Source organism: Festucalex cinctus, chromosome 21 (assembly GCF_051991245.1).
Source record: "Festucalex cinctus isolate MCC-2025b chromosome 21, RoL_Fcin_1.0, whole genome shotgun sequence".
Taxonomy (NCBI): Eukaryota; Metazoa; Chordata; class Actinopteri; order Syngnathiformes; family Syngnathidae; genus Festucalex; species Festucalex cinctus.
The window spans coordinates 15,987,358-16,009,116 of record NC_135431.1 but is presented as its reverse complement, the minus strand read 5'-3'; the positions used below and the strand labels follow the sequence as shown (position 1 = coordinate 16,009,116).

The following is a 21,759-nucleotide window of genomic DNA, read 5'->3' as shown; positions in this document are numbered from 1 at the left end:
CCACCAAACAATGTGACATTATTGTTGCTAGGTCACCAAAAAACAACCAACCATTAACCAAGTTGTTATTCAACGCTTTTGACCCATTTTCGTTTCCAAAACACATAACAACGGGTCAGGCATTGATCATTTTAGTTGATACCATGTTTGCACAATACATTCAACTGCTCCAGTGCACATTTTCACAGTATTTATCTCAGCTTGATGTCCTCTGTGGAAGACCCAGAAAGCAGGTGAGAGCCATGACAACGGTTCAGTCGATAGTAAGTGGCAGTAAAGGCCAAAATGGCCGCCACCTGACATAGGTAAAAACCGGTGGATATTTTCTGCTTAAATCATATTCCACAAACCCAATATCAATCAGATGGCCATGATTAGGGCTGCTCAATTATGGAAAAAAAATAATAATCACGATTATTTTGGCAATAATAGACATCACAATTATTCAAACGATTATTTTTTTGGTAAACAAGAAAATGTTTCTTAAAAATATTAAAACCAATTAAAAAAATAGAAACTGTAATTATGTAAGACCAAACATAATTTAAAATAATATATGTTTATTTATGCTGGCAAAAACTTGAAGTTGGAGTGCATGCAATGAGCTCGGACCATCATTTATTTTTTGGTACAAAACAAGAACATGTTTATACATAAAAAACTAATTAAAAAAATCTTAAGACAAGTCAAATTCTTTGAAACACTATAATTATGCAAGTTCCTTTTGGATGAAACAAATTGTATTAAATTAGTTATTTTAAAATGTAAAAAAAAAAAAAAAAAAAGTGCAAATGTATAAATGTAGTCAACTCAAAAGTTTGTATTAATAATCTTTTGTAATTGTGGAGTGTTACAATTGAAATTGTAATTTGATTAATTGCACAGCCCGAACCATTATTAATCATTTATTTACAGTATTTCCCTAAGCTTAGCTTCAAAATCTTGATTGGTGAAATATCCCAATAACGTTCAATTAAATAAATAAATAAATAAATAAGGTTGGTTTTGTAATTTTACATTTAATGGTTGAGCAGGCACCCAAGAGGCTCAATTATTTGACTACAAGCACTTAAATAACTAAATAAATAAATAAATAAAAAAGATTTCATTTCAGAGCAGAGAGGAAGAATTGGATTTGAAAACAAATCATCCACAAACTGATGTTAAGGTCAATGCTGCCTCTCACTTTAGGGATTAGTATTAAACTCTTTATTGGGTACTCAATGTTAAATAATACTTATTTAATATTAATTATTTTTTCTTGATCATAATTGTCTTTCACAGGTAAACTGGGACAAATCAAACAACTCCATGGCCTCATAGTGAAAGTTGCTAAAAGGCCAAATTATATGACCGATAACATCAAACTAAAGCTGATCACATAAGTGGGGGACTTTCTTCTGCTGTAGTCATACCTCAACCATTCATCATGTGCTTGGTCTTACCGTAAAGAAGATTATATAAAATTAAGAGCTTCTACAACGGATAACTAGCTCATTTGCATAAATCACGGTGACTAGAATTATTTTGGCGCTCTCTCAGTGCTGAAAAATCACTGCAGGTAGACAAGGCAAGAAGAAGGCAAGAATTTTAATAATCTTTCCTAATCCATCTGCATCCATAATTGACTGATTAAGTCATGACCTAATCAACTATTGCCTCTCATCTAAAGCACATTATCTAATGAGCTCAAAATGGCACTGACACCTTTCCAAAAGCGAAAGCAGATACTAAGATTCTCTTGTTAGGCCCAGCACATTTGACATTACTGTCATTGGAATTTGTGAGGATGAATGTCTTAAAATGGCATAGAAATGAGCGTAGCTTACCCTGTTGTTGCTGTGTCTTAGCTCTGGGTAAGCTACTGCAGCGTTAGATGGCACACAGTCTCCACTTGGCTGCATTTGTCCATTTGCATTTGGCTCCGGCCGTCCTGGGTGGAGTTTGCATGTTCTCCCCGTGCCTGCGTGGGTCTTCTCCGGGTACTCCGGTCTCCTCCCACATTCCAAAGACATGCATGGCAGGTTAATTGGGCGCTCTGAATTGTCCTAGGTGTGCTTGTGAGTGTGGATGGTTGTTCGTCTCTGTGTGCCCTGCGATTGGCTGGCAACCAGTCCAGGGTGTCCCCCGCCTACTGCCCAGAGCCAGCTGAGATAGGCTCCAGCACCCCCCGTGACCCTTGTGAGGACTAAGCGGTCAAGAAAATGGATGGATGGATGGATGGATGGATGGATGGATAGTTTTTATTTGTTTTTATATGTTCAAAAATGTTTCATTTTATTTTGGTTTGTATTTGTTTTTAGTATTTTAAATATACGGAGAACAGTAATTGTTGCGTGCAAGATTTTTTTAAGTCACTAAGTATGTACTGTAGTAAAGTAAACTACAACTGACCTTCCTTTTTCTGTTGCTACAGATGTACAATATCAAAATAAATAGTACTGTACATTTAAAATGAACCCTGAAAGATCATATATAATATTAATTGACAAAAACAAATTCAAAAATTATGGTTAGTTTTATTCTGTTTTATATACATAAGATGTCGTTTCAGTTAGTTTTCTTTCTTTTTTTTAAATAGGCCTATATTTGCTTGTATTTTATATTGTTCACAAAAATATTTTCCCCATGTTAGTTGTAGTTATTTTGTTAGTTTCCGTTAGCTATAATAACCTTGGTAGAGTAATCTTACTGTGCATCGTACTTTTGTCGAGCTCTTAAAAGAGAGGTGTCAAACTCAATTTTTTGCAGGCCACGTCGTAATGACGTTTTCCCTTGGAGGGCTGTTTTGACTTTGAACCCGTATGATATTGATTTAATCATCTCATATTACTACCGTACATAATGTAGACACAACAAAACATCAACATTATTAACTCTTTTCCTGCCAAAAAACGGCAATTGATGTTAAGGATTACCGAGTACCACCAATAACGTCAAATCACATCAACTATGTTTTTCTTTTTCTTTTTGGTCAATGGGCAGTGCAACGTCTTGTACAGCACTGCTTTGTGAATGGGGAGAAAAAATAAAAAAAGACCCTCAAATTAAGGCAAGCAGATGGCAGCATTCTATCTCTTTTCAATGGGCACCTGTGTATGAAATTACATGAAAACATGGCGGATCTTAGGAAATAAAATGTTTTTAACTCATTCACTCCCAGCCATTTTCACAGAAGCAATCCCGTTCGCTCCCGGCTGTTTTACTGAATTTTGACTGATTTTGCAAGGCCCACCGAATATTGTGTTAAATTGCTATAAAAGCATGGAACCTATTCAAAACAAAGATTAAAGTCTCTTCTTTCATCATTAAAAGAGAGCTAAGTTTCATCAGTTTTCACAAATCTATTTACAATTCTAAGTAATATAGCTTTTTTTCTAGATGGCCCTGGTTGATCTCCTTTGCTCTGCTGCCACCTGCTGGCCGTTTGTGTAATAACTACCATTTCTGCAACCGTTCTTTGCAGTTGAGAGGCTGCATCAAAGCCTTCTGTATGCTCTAGCATAAAAAATACAAAAAAAACGTATAAATACGTCTTTGGGACACGTAAAACATAAAAAACGTATTTACACGTTATTGGGAGCAAATGAGTTAAGGATGACGTGAATAAAGTGTTTGTTACATTAAATCTAATTCACAGAGCATCACAAAAACAAAAAAATATTAGTGTCGAAGTTACTGTTTTGCAGAAAATGTGTCTTTTGACAAAAACCTGTTTTTTTTCCCATTTTTGCTTGGTGTCACTCAAATTATCTATTTCCAAATGGTGATTAAATCGTGAAGGGAGAATCATATTTTCTAATGAAAGAATGTAATCCAATCTTTCATATGGTATCCACCATGTTTATGTACTCGTAGCACACAATATTCAATATTTTGTTTTGCTTGAAAGATAAGTGAAAATGTGAAAATGTTTTTTTTTGTTTTTTTTTTATAACGTTTTGGCAGTAAAAGAGTTAAGACGATTTACAATTTATATATATTTTTTTTTTTTACGAAAAAACATTGAGCCGACAAAAATGATTTGCCTTCACGGGCCAAATCAAATGATGTGGCTGGCCAAATCTGGCCCCCGGGCCTTAAGTTTGATATACGTGTCATAAAGGCTTGAAAGGATTAACAAATAGGCTTTAATTAAGCCTGAAATTTAGGTTGAGAATCATGTAAGATAGTTTGTATTAACAGACTTATCACTCACATCGAAGTAAACAATCATCTTATTTTATGGTTACCCAATTTATCATACATTTATTTATTGTTTTATACATAATTTTTTTCATTTTATACATCATAAATCTATTCCCAATCTCCTTCTTATGCTTTCAAATGGCAGCAATGGCTATTGTTCGATCATGTGTGAATGCACAGTGCGATCTGATAACAGCACCGAGCAGGAGCGGGATGTGATGCAGATTCAGGTTCTTTGTAAACATAGCAAGGGATTGTGGGAAATCCTGGTAGGTTGGGGGGTTACAGCTTGATAAATATTTGCTGCTTAGGTCTTAGATCATCCAATATGTTCGGGTTAAGCCGTGTGCTTTATATGCTTCACCAAGGAGACACAGGCGATGTAAACAATGACAGATTGAAAAGCAGATGTGGTTTGTGCAATAGATTTGTGGTTACGTGGGTCTACATTGATTTTTTTTTGACCGCCTGAAGAGAATCAATAACAGCAATTTACAGTTGACTTGCAGTAACAACATCGACGATTTGCCTCGTATTGTTTTGAGTCCACCCACTTAACAAATTACAAAATATAATAGCTGAAAATGTAATTTAAAAAAAAATGTGTATTTGTATAATGTACATCAGCATTCTTTTAAATCCACAGACATTTTACGTACAAATGATGACAACATAAACTACATAAGAAGTATTAAACAACAAGTAGAATAACACGTTTTAGAAAATGCTTAATTATTTACTATCAAAATATATTTTCAAGCAACAGCGCCTCTATCACAGTGACAGTTTTACACTTGTTTGATTGTACTGATCGGCTGAGCAGACTTATTATAAGGGATGTAACGATATCGGCAATATCGTGATATTGTGATATTAAAACTGCCACAATATATCGTCGTCGTCATGTCACAATATTAAAAGCAGTGCATCTGTTTAAAGTCACGTTGATTTCCATTTGTGCAGTTCTAGCAACCTCTGGTGGCTAGTTTTTTAGTGCAGGTTAATTTTCACAAGGCATGTTTTGGTCCTTTTATGTTTAAAATCCACGCTAATGGCTAATATATATAAATATATTGATATATTTTTTATATATAATATTGATAATATTTTTGTATTTTTGTATTTTTTATTTTTTTTTACAATATTGTGACCTCTTTTGTATCGCTAACCTCCCCACAATATAGTGATAATATCGTATCATAATGTTTGGATATCGTTACATCCCTACTTATTATTCACAGCAAAAATAATATATAAACATATTTCATATCAAGTTCATTTGATTAGTGCCATTTTCAATATATTGTGAAATAATGTAAACAGGTTTTGTTGTGGCCCAAAGAAAGCAGGCATTCTTCAGCGATCCAGCGTGGAACATTACAGTCGACCATATAACAGCATTTTACAAAATTTTGCTGGTCCGTAATTCGTCATTCATCAGCGCCCGGGCGTCCTTCCGTCATCATCAGGCCGTCGCTTTTTTTTCTAAACGAACCAAACTGTTAGTCCATCATTTATCGTAACGACGCTACCGTCATCACTTTGTCGCCAGTATTTCAGGACCGACAGACAGAGGTGGGCATTCCGTCAGTCCGTCATTCATCAATCGTCAACGTAACGGGCGTCCGTCGGTACTTGAATGATGATTACACTGACAGACGAAAACACGCTACCGTCAGTGCTTGGTCCGTCATTTTTTCAAGGTTCTCGTCCTTCGTCAGCAAAATGGACGAACTGTCAGTAATAGACTGATGGAATGCCCACCTCTGCCATGTACTGTATACTTCAATAAAGTTTAGGTGAAATATCAGAATGAACCTAAAACGCAGTATAAACTTTACAGGTGAAATTAATGTAACCTTCGACGATTACGTTTCCAAGAACGTCCACTTCTAATTGAACCAGAATATTAGTCAATGAATTTTGCCATTTAGCTCTTTGTTAAAGAACAGTTGCATTCACAAGTTTGGAAACGGTCAAATTAAAGCCCAATTCACACTGGCTGCGGAACGGACGCGGTGCGTTCTCCGTACGGCGGCCGTACGGACGCCACAACAATAGAACACATTCAAGTCTACGTGCCAATTCACACCAGCTTCGGTGCGGTGCGGAACCACTGCGGCGATGCGGAAGGTTTACGCAAGCGTTGTATTTCTTCCGGACGCCGCATGCGGATTTTCATGAAGCTGAAGAAATTACACGAGCCGGACAGGAAATTGGGCATCTCGCATCAAGGTAAATCCGGTATATTACAAAATAAAACCGTGTGCGAACTCGTTTTTTGAGGGGAGGGAAGCTAGCTAGCTACATAGCATGACATCAGTCGGACATTTAAGACAAAAAAATGAGCTCAGAATAAAATAAACACGACAAAATTGCACTATTTAAACACAAAACGTACTTAGCCATGGTAGAAGTCCCAGAAATAATGTCCAAAAAGCATATCGATGTGACAACAGGGAAGCGTGGCTATTGTTTACAAATATGACTATATACACGGTTGTTATTGGGTGAACTCAACTCTCTAGCGTGAACCCCACATGATCTTGAGGTCTGTCGGGAGCAGATTTCCGGACACACAACGCACGCAGTGTGAATCACAGTCCTTGTGGCGTCCGTACGGCCGCCGTACGGAAAACGCACCGCGTCCATTCCGCAGCCGGTGTGAATTGGGCTTAAATTAAGTTTATCTGTAAAGGTTACAGCGCATCTTTCGTTCATCCTGAAATTTCACCCAAAAACTCGATGTCCCCAACTCTTTTGTGAGTCGCGTCGTTCATAGGTCCACAGCAGAGATGATGCTGACCTTGTTGTTCCTGCTTATTCGCCTTTCGGGTCGTGGCTTGGGCAGCTTGGTCTGGATGAGCTCCTCAGGCGTGTTACCCAATGGAGGAAGTAGCCTCTTCTTACTGTTCCTCGTCTCTGGTAACCACTGGGGAGGCAGCTCAAAGGGTCCGAACCCAAACTGAGTGGGGTCTTCTGTTTCCGGAAGTGTAGCCGGCGCCACCTGTGACGATGACGTATATGTACACGTGCGGACCGGAGATGAATGGGGTGCCGGCGTCGTGGGCGTGACTTCTTTTGTGAGCCCGCCTCCGTGCCTCTGCAACAGATCGTTTTTGGTAATAACGTGTGCCCGGAGGCCTCTTTGCCGCGACTCGTTCATTTGGTCCTCTTTTGGGCTCTCCAATCCATGAGGGGGGATCTCATTTGCTACATTGTCCTCTTCTTCCTCAGAGGGATGGAAAATATGCTGTTGGCCGATGTTGAACATCTCCAGAAGTTGGCTTCCAGAGCGACCTGCGGTCTCCAGTCCCACTGGTTCTCCTATCACAACATCCCCGCCCAGAGACGCCAGAGCCCCGGTGCTGACCAGGTTCCGTCGGCTGTAGCGTCTCTGGACCCTGGACAGCAGTTCCAGGCAACTGTGGCGTGCCGAGCGATTAACAGTCAGGAACAAAAGTGGGTTGGTGAGCAGGGACATCTTAGGGAGCCATAAAGCTGTGAGGTACAGTGATACAGGCAGCTCTTTGGGGTCTACCAAAAGGGTTCGATACACAACCAACGCGCCATAGGGGGCGCTGCAGGCAGAGAACGCCAGCACGACTGCCAGGAGACTGGCGTGCAGCTCGGCCTCTCGTCGAGACACGTACGGAATGGAGATGCTGTTCTGCGGCGTCCGCAAGGCCGCGATGATCACCTTCTTCTTCTGACTGGCACTAAGCGCTCTGCGGATGAGCAGCATGAAGAAGAAGACCAACGCCAGAGGGAGGATGACCGTGGTGATGTTGTAGGTCAACACGTATAGCGTGTGTCCCAGGGAGCGGGCGTTGTCTTCTGAGCAGGACGACGTCACGTACATGTCGGTGACGTTGGTAACGGCAAACACAGGAAGACTCACCACCACCGCGTGGACCCAAATGTAGATCACCAGATCCCTGGCTCTCGCATCTGAGATCTTCCTCTCAAGCGGGTAAAGCACTGAATAGTATCTGGAGACACAATGGACAATAACCTTCAGCACAAATACTGCAGACAAGCATTTACACTCGCTGCATTTTAACACTTTTTATCTGGACTAAGTGCCTGTTTCTCAATTCTATCCTGAACTGACCTGTCCAGCGCAATGGCGCTGAAATTGAGCACGGTGACCGAGCAGAAGAGCTTGTGGAGGAACTTGATGGTCTTGCAGAGCAACAGCGTGTGAAGCCACCAGCAACAATGAGGGCTGGAGCCCAGCGCCACGTCGAAGGGAACGCACACCAGCCCTGCGCAGATACCCGTGCAGGCCAGGTTCTTGACGAAGCGATTGGTGACCGATTTGAAGACGTTTGTGGAGCAGGTGCACCACAATACGATGGCATTCCCTGTGGGGAACAGAATAAAGAGCTTTGAAGTATCATCATAACATTCCGAGTGTCCAAACATGCCTGGCGGAAGAATAATGACATTGGTTGCAAGCGTTTTAAGATTATTTTTAGGACATTTATGTGTGTGTGTGTGGGGGGTCTATCTATCTATCTATCTATCTATCTATCTATTAGGGGTGTGAATTTCCTAGTACCTGACAATTCGATCCATATCACGATTCATAGGTCACGATTCGATTCGATACCGATTAATCCCGATATGAATTTACAAGTCGATTGTTGCGATTTTTTTTTACTCAAATTTAGAAAATACTATTCAGTAAACTTATACATGTACACTGTAAGATTTGTATGAAAATGTATTATTTATTGATCTGAAACTTCAGTCTTATAACTGTGAGCCACAAACAGGTTGTAATCTGTTTCATGTTTGAACAGCATTGAAATAAAATATTAAGGCTTAATGTTCCATTAATATAACATTCTTCCATGCTTAAGGTGTGAAAGTTAGATGTTTTGTTGAATATTTTTCCATCAAAAATGGATGTTAAAAAATCGATTCGGCTGCCTATTGAATCGATTCGAGAATTGCGAGCTGTAGTATCGCGATATATTGCCGAATCGATTTTTTTAAACACCCCTACTATCTATCTATCTATCTATCTATCTATCTATCTATCTATCTATCTATCTATCTATCAGCTAGCTACAGAGCTATCACTCTAACTCCCTAGCTAAACAGCTAGCTAGCTAGCTGTTTGGCTAGCTAAATAAATAGATAGTTATAATGTGAACACTTTTGAGACTCCTCTCCGTATCAGCAGCTGAACAAACTACACCTTACTTTGCTAACAAGATTGGTTTGGAGCAGGCTTGGTATTTATCATTTCAGTTACTCATTTAGATTAGCACTGGCCTTTGCTAATTAGCGCTGCTCAGTGTGACTATGGGTATCAATGTCTGCGTTATTATGATCATCACACCTCAGTTAATAAGTTCAAGATTTCGTTAACATTTCCATCCCTTTTGTCATGATGCAAATAATGCTGTTAATACCAAATTAGCGGGGGTCCGAATTTAATTTGGGGACTAATAATTGTTGTTGTCGTCAAAAATGTTTAAAATGTTGATTGTACCGGGCCCTTGTTTGATTACACATGGTCCAAATATAATTACTCGAACTTAGTCAGCGGTATCAAGCTCGCAGACCGAGCAGGATGATTTCACAGATGTTACATGTTGACACGAACTGTTGGAAAACAGGTCACTGCCACTGATTGGGGAAAATAAATAAAATGTCCTGGATGAAAGACTATTATTAACCTGTTTTATTAAGAATGTTTGTCTGTCACAGTGCAGGTCTTTCTAAACATACTGGGTTTGCCAGTAGCATATTGCCAGGAAAGCAGATAAATGATGCCCGAACTCTGAATTCTGTCTGACTCACATGGAAGAATGATAGTATGTACATAAATTGACCTTTATGACTTGTGACGCGTTGAACTATAATAAGCAACTAACTTGTCGTTAACACGAGTACAACAGTTCTGGTGTGATAACACAACCTCACGGTTGTTTCAGTGATGCCAATGACACAATTATATTTCACACTGGAAGCAAATGTAAATGACATCAAATTATGGACAGCTATTGCGCATTTGTCAACGCCTTTTACATTTTAATTCTCAATTATGGTACTTTTTAATATAACGTAACTTTTTTTTAAGGCATCTTTCTCAGCTTTAGTCTGCTGTGCATTTCTGTCCTAAAATAGATAGCAAAATAGCAAATGTGTACTAATTCGTACAAAAAATGTATTTTTGTAGAGGGTTTTGTTTAATAAGGTGCTTTAGTGTGAAGGCTCAGCGACAAATATTGTGTCTACACATGACTGAGTCAACACTATCAAAACTGTGAAACATCATTAAGAAGCTTCACACATTTTTTTGAATTGGATTCCTGTGAATGTTTTTTTTGTTTGTTTTTTGCTATCAATGGAAAGTATTGCACAAGTGGTGATAGTTAGTAGTTAGTAATGTTACTTTCATTTTGTGAAAAGAATAAATAAATCCCACTTTTTCGCCTGTTGTGCGAGTAGGTCGCTGTGGCGATCCCTGGAAGGAGAAGCCAAAAGTTATAACAACATGTATAGCTATAGCTCTCGCTACAGTCAAACACAAACACTGGATTCGGGTCCAATTCTGTGACTTGCTTACTAGCCAGTGAATTATTAGACTACTGAGTAGGGATGTAATGATATCCAAACATCACAATACGATATTATCATGATATAAAGGTCACGATACGATAATTATCACGATATTGTGGGGAGGTTGTTGATACTAATAAAGGTCCCAATATTGTAAAAAAAAATCTGAACTCGTACTAAAAATAAAAGCCCACAAGTTTGTGCTTTTGTAAATTACAGCAACGTATATAAACAACCTACAATCTCTAATAAGACTTAATATCGAGGCACTTACTTGCTAAGGCACGCACATATTGAGTTCCTACACATATTGACTCGGTTCACAAGCATATTACGTTCCCCTTCATCTGACCATTAGCATAGCTTTTAAATATAGAAGGCCAAAACATCCCTAATGAAAATTAAATTGCACTAATAAACTAGCCACCAGAGGGTGCTAGAACTGCACAAATGTAAATCAACCTGACTTTTTACACTGATGTGTTCCTTTTAAATATTGTGAACTTGACGACAACGATATTGTGGAAGTTTTAATATCACGATATCACGATATTGCCCATATCGTAACAACCCTACTATTGAGTATGTTATTGGGGGGCATAGTTCCTATTTGACTAAATCAGAGGAAGACAAAGTCAGACAACAACACATGAAACAATTTTTAAGCTTATTCTCGAACCGTAGATATTTTTTATTAAGTAATTTTAACTCCATTTGTTGAGGAGCACTTCTGTAAGGATACTTAGCAGTCCCCGAGCGACTTCATAGCTCAGCATTGATTTTGACATGGAAAACAATACATTTTACGGTCAATAAAAGTTAATAAGAGAAATAAATAACTATCCATCCATCTGTTTCTAAAGCGTTTGTCATCATTAGTGTCACGGGTGAGTTAGAGCTTGCTCCAGCTGACAGCCTTGAGTGGTTGCCAATCAATCGCAGGGTATTTCCAGTACAAGCAATTATTCATGCTGACATCACACCCAACCTGCCTGCTTTTGGAATGGGAGAGGGAATCCAAGTAAGAAAACCCAAACACGAACGCCGAGAACATGCTACACACCTGAGCCTGGTGACATTCGAACCACGAAACTGTGAGACGCACACGTTAACCATAATCGCACTAGCACTATGCGGCCAAGCGAGTACGCTCTAAAAACAGTTGGGTCAAAAGTAACCCAATTATGGATAAAAAATGGACCGATCCACTTTATGGGTCAATTTGACCCAAATTTTTGGATTGTTTTAAACAAAATTACCCGATTTTTTGACACAAGTTAAGGATCTGACCAATATTTATGAGTTGTTTTGCACTAAAAGACACATTTCGTGACTCAAATTTGGGTCAACTTGACGCATGTAGAGGATCAGTCCATTTTTGACCCATAAATTGGGTTATTTTTGACCGAACTGTTTTTAGAGCGTAAGAAACATAAATTGAAGTTTTCTCAAAGGACCACCTGATTGGATCATGTATAATAAAACACCACTATTATATTACAACTCTTATAACAGCTTATCAGTATGAACCCAAATCATGACACCCTTTTAAAAACATTGGACGTTATGAGTTGCAATGATGGCTCGCCATCACCTGTCAATATAATTTCTTAACGGAGCAATTATCCAGACTTACCGAGCAGCGAACCAATGAGGATGAGAACCTGGACGGCGGTGGTGAAGTCTCGGTAGGCTTGCACCCGGATCAGCCGGTCCCGGTCGTCCAGCGCGGTCCCCTCGGCTGGCAGACGGCTGCCCCAGGGGGTCGGTGGGCTGGAGGAGTTGAGGACACTCAGCCAGATATGAGCAGCTGTCATGTTGGCTGCGCCGTCCCCGACCATTGCAGCCCAGCTCCCACTATCCATATCGTACTGTGTTGTTTGTTTTGTTATGAACGCTGACGGCACTTCAACTGTAACATTTTAGGGTCGCAGCGATTGGAGACGATGGCCAAGAATTTATCAGAACGCGTGCATCACTGAACTGAAATCTAAGAACGCCATTGGAGTGCATAAGACAAAATTCAGTCATGTCCATCCGTGCGCGCAGGTTTGCACGGCTGCTGGTTCCGATTCGTCCATTTGGTGGATGCGGCTTGCCTCTCTCCCTCTCTTTCGCTCGTATGTTGTCAGACTCCTGCTGCACCGTAAGAGGTCGCCCATTGGTCGACTGGCTGCTGTGGAGATCCCACGAATACTGAATATTTCACAGCGTGATACGCACGACTGCGGGAGTGGCAAGGACGTGGGGGGGCTTGGAGGCGGCTCCTCCTCTTATGGCACCAAGAAGCTCCTTATGAATGATAAGCAGCCACATTGCTCACTGATAGTTGCTGAATTGATGTCGGTTAAATCTCCCTCAAAATAGTATTTTATTTATTTATTTTTATTGCACTGGCACATTCAAAGCAGCAAGTCTGCAGCATAACAAAGATTATTGCAGAGCATTTTGTTTATATATTGATATTTAATTATACTTACATATTTATTTTCGTATTTATGTCCGCATTTGTATATTTATAATCTTGTCTTTTATTTTTGAATGTATTTGTTTTTTATTTATTTAAATTTATATTAGTTTTGTGTTTAATTTTTGAATACTAGCTTGAATATCCATCTTTATATTCACTTTTATTTATTTATTTATTTTTTATTTTGGCAGTTTTGGTCCTTCATAATCAAAATGGCTGGAAAGTCATTGTTTATCATACCATCTACAGTCATAATTTCATGAAAAAAAGCACACATATCCAGAACATTGTTCAGCACATTCATACAAGTAGGAACAAGCCTGTTTAAAAAAACAAACAAACAAAAAACAGCCTTTAGAATTGTGAAGAATTTAGAGATTTTTGTGCCATTGTGCATTTTACATTATGACTTTAATGAATTGTACAGTATGCAAAATTCACTCACAAATGTACTTATTGAGTGCAAAATCATGAAGTGTTTCATTAAACATGATTCCGTTGAATGCCAAGTAGCTCATTGTACATTCTGCCATAGAATTGTTCTGCCTGTCATTATATGTCACTGGCATAGATAGATGAACAGAGGTACATGATTTGAAGTCAATAAAATAAGAATTTTCATACAAATTACATGCTCCACACAGGAAGGCCTGAGCTAAGATTCGAACCCGGGACTTCTCGTCTGTGCAGTACTAATGCATCATGCAACCAAAGGTGTTATTAAACCAACCATCCATTAAATTTTTATAGTGCTTGTCCTCATATCTATATGACATCTGTTGAACACAGGAGCAGTTACAGTGTTATGGTTGGCTAAGGTTTAGCTTGACTTGTTGACTAGGCAAAGAAATACCGTGTCCTCTCACAGCAGCTTGTGACATTCCTCTTTCGTTTGTGCAAATGGCCAAAATAGAGCACATACTCACACACTCAGGAACAGTTTACATGATTAATATTATTTCTAGCTAGTTGTGATTAAACAGCTGCGAGCCCCAGAGCAACAAAATTATTCAATTAAAACTGTTTATTTTAAGGGTGGTAGGTAGCTAAAGCCAAAGATCTAATCCGACCACCAATGAGGCTGTGAGGGCTTAAAACAAACATCAGCACGTATAGCGCCTTTAAAAAAAAAAAAAAAACACCATTTAGGAGTATACTTGATTTTTGACGTACGACAAAACATCTTTACCGTTTTTGCCTGGTTCAACTTCGGGAAAAACATCATTAAGATCCACCCAAAATCAACTTAACACAAATGTTCCTTCTAAAAAAAAATCAAGACTATAGAAGAGCAAGTATCTCTAAGACAAATACCAGAAGAAAAACATAATAAACACTGTAGAAAATATTGAACCCAACACAGTCTGCATGGAAGACAGTCCTCTAAGTTAGAGGCACACCCCAACAATGAATGGTATCATATTTTGGGATTCAAAATGAAAGATACATGGAATTGTAGAGGCCTCTGCTCACAAACAACAGTTGAGGCAAAACTTCTGGCGACAACAAAACAGTCCAGTTGCAATCAATTTAATGCCGTAATAAATTTTTATTTCCGTAAAATTTTCAGAAAAGTTCAGAAAACAGAATATTGGTGTCGGCAATATATCGCAATATTACAGCTCACAATTCTCGAAGCGATTCAATAGGCGGCCGAATCGAATTTTAAACATCCATTTTTGATGGAAAAATATTCAACAAAATATCTAACTTAGGCTTACCTTCTTAATCATGGAAAAATGTTACATTTATGAACATTAATCCTTAATATTTAATTTCAATGCTGTTTAAACAAGAATCAGATTGCAACAGATCGTTTGTTAAATACAGTGGCTCACAGTTATAAGACTGAAGTTTCAAATAAATATATTTTAATATAAATATACGGTGTACATTTACAAGTTTACTGATTAGTATTTTCTAAATTTGAGTAAAAAAAAAAAAATCACAAAAATCGACTTGTAAATTCGTATCGGGATTAATCGGTATTGAATCTAAACGTGACCTATGAATCGTGATACGAATCGAATCGTCAGATACTAGGCAATTCACACCCCTAGCGTCTAATGATCCGTCTATCACTCTGTCAATCACTTGTCATCGCCAACAAAACTGTCCTTCAATTTTCTAAATCGCTTATCTTGTTTGGATTCACATCCAAGCTCATTTCAGCCAAGAAGGCATCAATAACTTGGTCGCCAACCACGCCAATTGACCGACTGACATGAAACAACACTTGAGGGTTGCCCAAGTGATGAGATATGATAAATAAGGCTGATGTTGACTCCCAATAATCACAGGCTGTAATGCCTACAAACTTGCTAAGTGCTCTTGTTGTTCAAGTGTGTCTTGAAGAACTCTTGGACTCGCTCCCACAGGTCCAGCTGAGCCGCCGAGTGGGCTTTTGGCTCCCCACCAAACACCACAGCCCTTCCCACTGCGGCATGGAAGGAAGACGGACAGAACGGCGTGTGCGGAACTTCCAAAAAGTGTCCAGCTTTTGGGTAAGAAACCATCTGAAAGGATTCCTTGCCATGACTTCTCAAAATGTCAGCGGCTTGCTTGGCAAAAAAAGGGCTGTTCCAGTTGTGGTCGTCTTCCGAAACGGCGAACAGGAAGTGGCAGTTGGCGCGCTGGATGGGAATCAAGGACGCTTGGTTTTTCTTCAGGGTTGGATCTGGCGTGACGTCACGGATATCGATCAGCCAGTTCCGAAGTCTTGTTTTCCATAAGACAGGGCGGAGCGGCGGCATCACAATGTCTCTGTAGTGTAACGGAATCACAGTATTGCCACTGCAGCCATTAATGCAGACAGTTGCTGTGATTCCTGAAAAAAAAGACGCCATTGACAATGCCAAAGCACCACTATGGGACATTGATATAACGCCTATCCCAGGACCTCGAACCTGCAATACAAGAGACACGTATAAATACATTCTATTTTAAATATTACCAGTGTCCCAAAGATGTATTTATACGTTTGTTTGTTTTTATGCTAGAGAAAGCTTTGATGCAGCCTCTGAACTGAAGAGAACAGTTGATGTACAGTAATGGTAGTTATTACAAAAACGGCCAGCAGGTGGCAGCAGAGTATAAGAGATCAACCAGGGTCATGTTGCAACAAGCTGTTTTCCCCAGTTTTAAACAGTTGTGAGTAATGGTGAAACTTAGCTATATTCTACTGCTAATTGCTGCAAAACGGAAACAGATAGAAATATGTATTTTATCCTGATGAAATAAGAGACTCTAATCTTTCTTTTGGTAGGTTTTTTATAGCAATAAAACAAAATCCAGTAAAACAGCTGGGAGCGAAGGGGGTTGCTTTAGTGAAAATAGCTGGGAGTGAATGTTTTAAAAATAAAATATCTTCTAATATGAATGTACTTACCTCTGTGTGATTCTGTAGAAAGTCTGCAGCCTCTTCAAAGTATTCCAAATCCAAGTTCTTAGGATTTTTGGGTAAATCTTGGTAGCCGTAATAGGCCAGTGCCAGCACAACAAAACCTTTGTTTGCCAAGAGGCTGGCTCGCTGCTCGTTAAGGCCTCCACCTAAAGTATATAAATCTATAATTCCAGGGAATGGACCCTTCCCTGAAAAAAATAAATAAAATAAAAGGACATAAAGTAGGTCAGACTTGGAAGAAGTTTTGTAGTAGTTCATTCATTGCCATTGATGGCTAATGACGTCAAAAAACTTTCTCCCCGTCAGAAAAACCCCCATCAGGCAGCAGTTTTGTTCCACACACTGTAATCTGTGCTTTTGTTTTCCTGCTGAAATATAGTAAACAAACGAACCTGGTGGTATGAAGAGGACTCCTCGCACGCGTCCCTCTTGCACAGGAATTCTTCTCATGCCCTCAATCATGTATTCTCTTTCATTGGTTTCACTGGCTAACATCTCCCCAGTGCCTCCATTGTGGACTGCTATCTCCACTCGAGTTGGGTTCAGCACGTTTTTCTTCACAAGTTTTTTGTGCGGGGTCTCTGGCGCCATGGACCACCATAAACCCATGGGCTCCACACCAGTGTAACTTCCTCCCAGAGAGGGGGCGCTACTCACATCTAGCAGGCCTTTTTCATCAGTTTGGTAGAGGGCAGAAGCTTTGAAAATCACTCCTTTGTCGTCAACCAGCCTTGACCTTAATTCCACCCGTTTGTGGGGCGTGAGACCCTCGACTTTGACTTGGACCAGTTTGTCAAAGAGACAGCGGACATTGGGGAGGATTTTTAGGCGGATCTGAGACATTTCAGTTTCAAGGCGGATTTGGTACTCATACAAATGGCCTGAACGTTGCTTTCATTGTCGTTGCCACAGCGTCTGTCAAAACAATACATATGACTGATATGAATAATCTATCTTTGCCTCAAAAGCAAAAGAGAAAATAAAGAAAATTCAAGGAACCTTTTCAGGGTCAAATTCATCATCATTTTTAGCCTTTCCATCACTTATAGCTATGGTAAATTAAGCGATAAGGAGGTAAACAAACTACGTTGAATCATCTTAGTTGGTTGAAATGGAAACAAATTCTGAATTTAGCTTTAATCCAGAGAATTCAATTAAGACAATAGCACACATCTGAGACACGTTCGTGTCATTTCAACTCTCAAGTTGATGACATGTGGCAGCCTGCATCTTCTTGAAGAAACAGTCACATCAAAGGTGCCATAATTGTTATGGCAACTGGCAAGGTTGTCACATTTACGTCCAAGTCGGATGATAGTTAATAGACACATTAACGATCGGTGACATGCTGTGCATTTTTAAGATGTCTCTGCATCCATCCATCCATCCATTTTCCTGACCGCTTATTCCTCACAAGGGTCGCGGGGGGTGCTGGCGCCTATCTCAGCTGGCTCTGGGCAGTAGGCAGGGGACACCCTGGACTGGTTGCCAACCAATCGCAGGGCAGATGTCTCTGCAGTGAAGGTAAACTTTTACACCATTAATTTCTCAAATGTTACATTAAAAATACAGTAACAATATCTAAAAGATGTCCCCATTAGTTCCAAGAATAATGATGGAGATTAGACCCCTTTTACTCAGAATTATAATGTTGATCCCGCTCAAGGGTATAAACAAAGACCCAGTGATGTTTAACTGGGTGAAAGGTTACATAGTTCATCACTATCTTGCTGAACAAGTGAAAAGAAACTCGGTGGAAAGTCACAACCAGGTGAATCGCAATTTTACGTTGTAATAAAAAGTCAGAGAGTCTAATGAGGATGAGAGGATGCTCGTTTCCATTGAAAATATGCAAGTTAAACTTTGATGATCGTTGTTTTTCTACGTTCGAGAGAAAATGGCTTGAAGATTTAAATAGGGACGCACTGAAAACCGCCCAAACACCCCCTCGTACTCCCTCCCAGCAAAAGGATTAAGAAAAAAAATCAAAACATACCTGCAAAAATAGAAATAAATGGAAAGCAAAGTGAAAGCACTGCGCCAGTGCACCGGAAGCTACCGGAAGGAATACCACTTCACTGAAACAGACCGGGTTGGTTTACAAAACGATCCTTTTAATTTTTAGTTTAAGAAGTTGACAAGGTTATTTACGGTTCAAAATCTTCCTCAAAATCTTAGTTATCACGATTGGATGGAACATCTGATTTTGGAACTACCATATGCTTGAATTTTAAGGGTGGAAAAAACTTGTGGTGTTTTGTCAAATGGCAGTGGTACGCGCCCGGAAGTACCAGTCTCCTGAGAGCCCATATTTTTAAGAAATGTTAAAATGTTGTACACTTAACTTACGTTTGTCTCGACATAGACTAAAACAACTCAAATGTATTTTAGTTGTTGTTCTTTCGAAAGCTGGTCAAAAAAATAAAACACTGGCTACTTTTATTCTTAGTGACCACGAGAGGGCAGCATAGAATGCAATATCTTCTGTCGCTTTCTATCAAGCTATTTATATAGTACAGTATTTAAGTATAAAAATAATATAAAATAATAATATAATATAATAATATAATATAATATAAAATATAAAAATAATAAATACATAAATTAATTGAAAGCTAAAAATATAAATTGACAAAGGTGCTGTATATTGTACAGCATATTTGTAGCAGTATGGAATATGTACGTGTTGTATTCATTAAAAAATAAAAATAAATCCAAAGGAACCCAAATAAACAATATTTAATCGACGTAAAAATTACTTTATCGTGCAATGATGTGCTACAAAGACTTCAATGTTCAGATATAAACTACAGCTGTACAATATCTGTGCCTACCTAACACAATAAAGGGAAAAAAAACAGACAGGATGAACAGATTATTCTCAACTGAATTTTATTTGTAAAGCAGGAAAAAAAACAGTCATGCTACAATGAATAATAAAATAAATGAATACATACCATAAGTAGCTAAGGAAATAAATAAATGAAATAAATAAGTTAATTAATTAATTACACAAGCAATAGGTAAGTGAATTTGTCAATAAATAAATACATAAAATAAATGTAAATAAATTAATAAAATAATAATAATAATAAACACATTTTATTTATCTAATTAAAAATTAGTTAAACTTACATTATTATTATTATTATTATTATTATTATTATTATTATTATTATTATTGTTGTTGTTGTTATACATTATTTACATTTCGGTCTTCTTTTTTTTTCAGCCTTTAAGAATCCTAAAGCGACGGTAAATTGACAAAAGTATCACAGTCGAGCAAGTTTATACAATAGCGCATTGGCATAATGTAAAATAAGCCTTCCCTTTGTCTGGGTTTAATTTTTCTTTGTCTCGCCCCCTAATAGTACACTCTTACTTTGAAGGAATTTGCTTTAACTTTGAAGGGGATCCTGATCCTGAGGATGACTTGACAGATTAGGACCCGCCCTCTTCACGGAGTAGCCATGGAAACCGCGCGAGAGCGAGGCAGCTGGTCGAGTTCTCACACAGCGAGTGTTTCCGCTCACCTAAAATAAAGAACTGTGGCGAGCCAGCCGAGCCGAGGACAAGGAAACAACAGAGCCTCGCTGGGGAAATACGACGACGGCGACGACATCATTTGTTGATTTTTTTTTCGACACTTACCTCGTCGTGTGTCTTCATTTACGTCGTGCTTCAATGCGTCGAATGTGAATAAGGGAGGAGGGCTCGCCGCTGGTAACCTTTTGTCGGTAAGTCGCTTTTTATTTGGCAAGCTAATCGAGGAGAGGCCACTCATAAAGCCCTGTTTGGTACATTTGATGTTTTTTGTTTTTTTTGCTTGGTCACAAACGGAAAATATACTACATAATTCAAATGGAACTATAAGGAATAACTATGCTGTTAATTATAGGGTAAGTTTCCTTATAATAAACTTGATGCTGTTAATTAAGCTAGACCGGAAACATCTAACAGTGTTTCACAACATTGAGGTGCTTTGTTCCATTAATTTACCTACTTTTATAATACATTATTGCTTAAGAAAAAAAATTATAATATAAACATAAGCAAGTCTTAAGAGTGTTTGCTTGTGTATTGTTCCGATTTTGGTCACGTGAGCAATGACATATACTGTCCCTATTACCTGTCTGATAAATAAATTCAATCTTTTGTTTTTCTCTTTTCAATTGACTGTATGTTCATGTATATGTGTGTATGTGCGTGTGTTGTCAGCAGCCCGTCACGTTCTTTGTTTAAATATCTCGCAGTACATTTGCACGTGTTTGAGCGTGTGACTGGCCGCCGCTGCTGCGAAGGCGGCTGGAAGTTCCCCGAGAACTGGAAGTCTGGAGCTGATGTGTTCTTGTGTTGACTTTTGATGGGGGGTTTTTTCCTCAGAAATCACCCCCACACCACTGTCTGATACCACCCTCGCTTTTGTTCCAATAATACATGGAGTCGTTTCCTGTTTGCTGGATGGAGCAGATACGTCACACGCTTACCGTATTCAAGGATGGAAGCGATTAACTGCCTGTCTGGGTATAATGTAATAATGACTAACCTCAGCAAAAATAAGGGGAAAGAAAGGGCAGCATATGACAGATTAAATGTTTAAAAAGTCAGGGTTCTTCTCATTTTGTTATTGTACTGTTTAGTTTTGACTATTTACTGGCACAGTGGGGCCTCAGATCTGGACAGTATACATTGGCCTGCAGTATGTTTGCTTTTTGAATCATGGTCTTGGATCGAACTGTCACCATCAAGGAGCCAAATATTTAGGAATTTTAAATGGCACTTTCAGCCACTGTTCAGGAAAGGTAAACACAAACTTGACAAGGTCCAAAAACAAGATTCAAAATAACAAACAAATACTCCAGACAGCAAGACGACGTGATACGGTCTATGAACCGACGAGCACTGAAAGAAAGCAAGGAACTAAATACAAACAGACGAGTCAATAAGAGACGTTTGGACGACACATGGCTGCGGTAGCTGATTGGATGAAACGATGGACCGGGATGACGAGAAGAAGTGGACACAACCTAACGAGAAAGACATGGAAGAAAGGGAAGGGACACAAGGGAAACATGACGTAGCCAAAATCCAATTAAAATCAACAAACACTGATTATGAC

At 38.9% G+C, this 21,759-nt stretch overlaps 3 protein-coding genes across 6 annotated transcripts in view; 1 reads left to right on the top strand and 2 right to left on the bottom strand.

Moving 5' to 3' along the window:
* Positions 1-6,843: 6,843 nt before the first annotated feature.
* Positions 6,844-12,960, bottom strand: gpr176 (G protein-coupled receptor 176). 2 transcript variants are annotated; one of them, XM_077511308.1, is made up of 4 exons: positions 12,404-12,960; positions 10,634-10,672; positions 8,303-8,555; positions 6,844-8,180 (listed from the first exon to the last, which is right to left on the bottom strand). In XM_077511308.1, the coding sequence occupies exons 1-4, from the start codon at positions 12,630-12,632 to the stop codon at positions 6,965-6,967; spliced, it is 1,737 nt and encodes a 578-aa protein (XP_077367434.1). In that variant the 5' UTR covers positions 12,633-12,960; the 3' UTR covers positions 6,844-6,964. The 2 variants fall into 2 exon arrangements, with proteins under 2 accessions (XP_077367434.1, XP_077367435.1); XM_077511309.1 differs by lacking the exon at positions 10,634-10,672.
* A 746-nt stretch (positions 12,961-13,706) lies between these two features.
* Positions 13,707-18,834, bottom strand: LOC144009960 (acyl-coenzyme A thioesterase 1-like). 3 transcript variants are annotated; one of them, XM_077509960.1, is made up of 4 exons: positions 18,637-18,834; positions 17,033-17,555; positions 16,626-16,828; positions 13,707-16,143 (listed from the first exon to the last, which is right to left on the bottom strand). In XM_077509960.1, exons 2-4 carry the CDS (start codon positions 17,481-17,483, stop codon positions 15,559-15,561), a joined length of 1,239 nt encoding a protein of 412 aa, XP_077366086.1. In that variant the 5' UTR covers positions 17,484-17,555; positions 18,637-18,834; the 3' UTR covers positions 13,707-15,558. The 3 variants fall into 3 exon arrangements, with proteins under 3 accessions (XP_077366086.1, XP_077366087.1, XP_077366088.1); XM_077509961.1 differs by lacking the exon at positions 18,637-18,834 and adding an exon at positions 18,041-18,624; XM_077509962.1 differs by lacking the exon at positions 18,637-18,834 and adding an exon at positions 17,640-18,030.
* Positions 18,835-20,050: 1,216 nt separating this feature from the next.
* susd6 (sushi domain containing 6) overlaps positions 20,051-21,759 on the top strand; it is a 32,552-nt gene continuing 30,843 nt past the window's right edge. The window contains exon 1 of the mRNA XM_077509963.1: positions 20,051-20,377. The gene's annotated coding sequence lies outside the window, so the exon portion shown is untranslated. The remainder of the gene's footprint in view (positions 20,378-21,759) is intronic.

Coding starts and splice junctions, on each gene's coding strand:
- gpr176 (XM_077511308.1), bottom strand. CDS start 12,632: ATGGATAGTGGGAGCTGGGCTGCAATGGTCGGGGACGGCGCAGCCAAC. Junction 10,673..12,403: donor CCTCATTGGTTCGCTGCTCG/GTAAGTCTGGAT, acceptor TTCTCCTTCCAG/GGATCGCCACAGCGACCTAC. Junction 8,181..8,302: donor AGCGCCATTGCGCTGGACAG/GTCAGTTCAGGA, acceptor TTGTGTCTCCAG/ATACTATTCAGTGCTTTACC.
- LOC144009960 (XM_077509960.1), bottom strand. CDS start 17,483: ATGTCTCAGATCCGCCTAAAAATCCTCCCCAATGTCCGCTGTCTCTTT. Junction 16,829..17,032: donor AGTCCTCTTCATACCACCAG/GTTCGTTTGTTT, acceptor TATTTTTTTCAG/GGAAGGGTCCATTCCCTGGA. Junction 16,144..16,625: donor TTCTACAGAATCACACAGAG/GTAAGTACATTC, acceptor CTTGTATTGCAG/GTTCGAGGTCCTGGGATAGG.